Below are 4,557 nucleotides of genomic sequence, written 5' to 3' on the forward strand. Positions count from 1 at the left end.
CACACACACACACACACACACACACACACACACACACACACACACACGGCAAACATATTGTTACAGTGAGAACTCATTTTAAACCCTTAAGGCACTGAAGCAGAGCAATCATCTGTATCTGTTCTGAGGTGAACTGAAAACTCCTTCGCTGTCCGAGTGTGAAGACGTGCAGTGATCATAACGATTGTTCGCAGACACAGTTCTGATTTGTAATTAAATGCTTCGACAGATGTGCTCTCAGAAGCAGCAGAAAGCCGGTTGAATGGTGTCAGTACCGTTTGCCTCCGGTGAATTAAAGTTGCATCATAGTTTAGGTGTCGTATGATTAGAATGTGAAGGAGCATTTTTAAAACCATGTAATTCTTTAGTGTCGTCACTCACAGCTGCAGGAACCGACAGCACAGGAGAGTCACTTCCGTTCACCTCCCCGTGGCTGTGCATGATCTGAGAAGTTTGTGAGGTTTGGGAAGGAGGCAGGTCCTCTGTCTCCACTGGGCTGATAAATATAAAGTCTCCACTGGAGCTGGAAGAGTTACTTTGAGCAGCTACACTGTCTAGTTCAACTGGCTCGTCTTTATGTTCTCTGTTCCTGCAGCTCTCCTCCTCCTGCTGCACGGTGGAATCACAAGTTACATTTTCTCTCTGCATCTCATTTGTTGTGCTGTTGTCCAAATTCTGATGTCCCTGTTGTGCAGCCACATCTGGCCACGGGTCTCTCTGAGCTGCAGCTGCTGGCCCCGGCCTGTCACCTGAAGCCTGACTCTGACCCGGTGGTATCGGTCGGACCGGTTGGTGACACATGGGGCACGTTTCCTGCACATACAGCCACTTGCGGAGACAGTTGTCGTGGAAGAAATGCCCGCAGGACGTAATCACAGCCGAGCTCATGTCCTGTGAAGAGACACAGATGTGGCTGTAAACACCAACAGGAACATCACAAGTGTTCATACTGTTGCTATTCTTAAAGAAACAGCCATTTAAAAGCTGATAAACCATCTTATTATTACAATATACTGACTGCAACAAAAGGCAAAAAGAATGTTTTTGATTTTATTAATGTTTTGCCTTTTGGTCAACTTATGCCATTTATAACCAACATGGAAGTAGCTGAGAGTCATTCAGAAAACGTACTCTGAGCGTCACACAAGAATGTGCAAAAGGTAACTTTCAAGGTTTGACAGAAACAACTACAAGTCATTTATTTATCAACAGATTATTTTAGTCCTAGCGCTTTAAATGTGACAGTTTTATAACCAATACTTCTACATAACCAACAAATTATTTTTATATTAATGTTTACAATAACCATTTTCTATTTCTCATCTTCATCCATTGTTTATTTTCTTATTTTAGACTATTTGCAGTGTTGTAAATGTGTGTAGTATTTACATATTTCATCCATCTGACTTGAAAAAGCCACTGAAACATTAGCACACTTTAAACAGTGATCACTTATTTACTAGTTTTGGGATTGAAAGAAAATGTCCTCCCCCCTCGTACATGTCTGTAGACAGTATGAGAGGAGGTGTCGGGCAGGACAAACAGGAAGAACGCGTCTCACAGGTAAACAAACTGAGTGATGTCATTTGTTGACAATGTGTAAATTAAGCCAGCTAGAACAGCTCAGACAACTATCAAAACATTTACTGTACAACTATTTCTTTCCTGGTCTTTGCTGTACACTAAAGGTACTTTTCATAATACAGTTATTAAGTGCATTCACTGTATGACAAGCTACAGCAGACGGTTTCTGATCTATAAAATACAACTTTGTTAGAAACTACTGGAAACTGGAAGATAAATTGAAAACAGACAAAAGAAAGCAGCATTTGGTTAAGCTGTTCCCTGTTGTGCAACTTTACACCTTCTCAACACTAAAGTTAAAGTTTAATCAAGTTGGAGACTAAAAGTTTAGTTTAATTTTGACTTCCACAGCTTTAAAAACAAGATCTAACACAATATTTAGTTATTTAGACAAATCCATCAGGGCAGTCTGAACATTTCTTTTAATCATGTTGCAAAGAGAATCTTAGAAAATCTTCTTCTCTATGATGTCACTGGAAATCAGTTACATCATTGTTCCTTTTAAAACGCAGACAAACTCAATCAACAACAATAATTTCAACAAATCTGACAACAAATGTTCTTCGTAGGTTGAGTTACCGTAATGTCTGGTGTATAAGCCGCTTCTGTTTTCACACGCTCTGAACACCGTGTATACAATGCTGTAGCTAATTTATGGATTTATTTATCTAGATGGGCTAACGAGCTTCCTGCCGCCAAAAACATTTAGCCTCATCACACACGGGTGCTCGCATAGCTGTCCAATACATGTCTCTCTTGGGATGGGGGGGGGGGGGGGTGACTCAATGAGACTACCTGTATAAATAAAAGTAAATAAAAAATAAAAAATCTGACCAATGAAATTATAGAACAGGTCACAGATGAACTAATGAAATTGGGAGGGGAGGAGAATTATCTCCCCCCCCCCCCCCCCCAATGCACAGAGCAACTTTTGCTCAGGGCAAGCTTGCAGCAGGAGGAATATGAAGATAGTGATCAATGACTTCCTGGTAGACTAATGTATATTTTTTCGACAACGAAAAAGACTGAGGATGTGTAAATGGTAAATGGACTGTACTTATATAGCGCCTTTCTATCTGATCAAGATACTCAAAGCTCTTTACTCTACAATCTGTGCCTCATTTACCCATTCATACAGCACTCTACTAGATCTCTACAAAGCTAATTGAACAAATCATTCTAAAGAGAATAATCAGAGCTTTATCACATTCAGACACCGATGGGACACACATCAGAGGCAATGAGGGGTTCAGTGTCTTGCCCAGGGACACTTCGGCATGTGACTGCTGGTGGATTTGAACCCCCAACTCTTGCATTGGAGGACGACTGCTCTAACCACTCAGCCACAGCCGCCTTCACAGTGTGTGATGAAGTTTTTCTGAGGCTGTTCAGTTCTGACACTGAAGAAGACTTTAGTGGTTTTAGTGCACAGAAGGAAGATGAAGATAGCAATCAGTGACGTTTACTGGTAGGCTACTGTAATTTTATTTTTTATTTTTTTAACCAGCCGTGTTACAGGCACTGTTCAGAAAAAAGCATTCACTGTACATATTTGTGTATGTTACCACATATTTAATTAAAAGTTTAAAAAATCTTTCTATGTAAAAATCGCATGTTACAACGTGGACACCCCTGGCTTATCGACAAGCGTGGCCTATATATACAGGTCCTTCTAAAAAAATTAGCATATTGTGATAAAAGGTAATTATTTTCCATAATGTAATGATAAAAATGAAACTTTCATATATTTCAGATTCATTACACACCAACTGAAATATTTCAGGTCTTTAATTGTTTTAATACTGATGATTATGGCATACAGCTCTTGAAAACCCAAAATGCCTGTCCCAAAAAATTAGCATATCATGAAAAGTTTCTCTAAACAAGCTATTAACCTAAACATCTGAATCAACGACGTAACTCTAAACACCTGCAAAAGATTCCTGAGGCTTTTAAAAACTCCCAGCCTTGTTCATTACTCAAAACCGCAATCATGGGTAAGACTGCCGACCTGACTGCTGTCCAGAAGGCCATCATTGACACCCTCGAGCAAGAGGGTAAGACTGCCGACCCCTCAAGGTGTGCTGTTTTGGTTGAGACTCAGACAGTTGGAGCTGAATCAACACAAGAGTCTTGGACGGTTGGTATAAAACTGGTTTGTGACTGGACTGCTATGGCGTCTCAAGGTGAGAGTGAAGGGGATGATGAGATGGAGTTAGGTGCGTGGTGGTAAAGTGTCAGGAAGAGAGAAATAAAAAGGAAGATATTTTGCAAAGTAATAAAAGGAGTCTAGAAGAAAACAGTTTGGAGGAAAACAATGTGGTTAGTAAGATGGTTGTATGTATGTATGTATGTATGTTTTATTTATTCATTTCATTTAATCCAAACAACAAGTATAATACAATTTAAAGAAAAGAAAAAAGATATACAATCACAGAAATAAAATGAAAGGCAGCAGAAGAAGAATGAGTTCTTATAATATCTGCCCCTTGTCCCCAAAATATATTCCAAACAAAATTACTATACAAAAGCAAGATGAATTTATAAAAAAATAAAAATGTAAAAAATAATTTTTAAAAAAAACTTAGCTAAAATATAAGATCAACTGTAAACAATTTTTATGAACTCACATTATACTTAATATTTAAAAAAACAAACAAATTTTTATCATCTTCTTGAATATGTACATAGTTTTGGCATTTTTAATATCAACCTCCAGATCATTCCACAATCTTTAACACCCTGAGATCTAGTGGATCACATCTTCAGACTGGTGCGACACCACGGCTTCACAAACATCTCCATCCCCTTAAGATAATAATTACTTTCTCTTTTAACAAATTTCCCTTGAATGTTAGTAGGTAGTATGTTTTTGTTGGCCCCATACATAAACAGTAAGATATTGTAATCAACCAAGTCATAAAATTTTAATATCTTTAGCTGATGAAACAATATATTTGACGGATGGTTATA

General features: G+C 38.4%; 1 protein-coding gene across 1 annotated transcript in view; it reads right to left on the bottom strand.

Moving 5' to 3' along the window:
* Positions 1-237: 237 nt before the first annotated feature.
* Positions 238-4,557, bottom strand: part of zmp:0000000662 (RING finger protein 145) — a 34,050-nt gene continuing 29,730 nt past the window's right edge. Inside the window, 1 exon segment of the mRNA XM_037695291.1 lies at positions 238-891. Coding sequence (XP_037551219.1) covers positions 238-891 — 654 coding nt within the window.

Source organism: Nematolebias whitei, chromosome 21, assembly GCF_014905685.2.
Source record: "Nematolebias whitei isolate Nwh7 chromosome 21, NemWhi1, whole genome shotgun sequence".
Classification (NCBI taxonomy): Eukaryota; Metazoa; Chordata; class Actinopteri; order Cyprinodontiformes; family Rivulidae; genus Nematolebias; species Nematolebias whitei.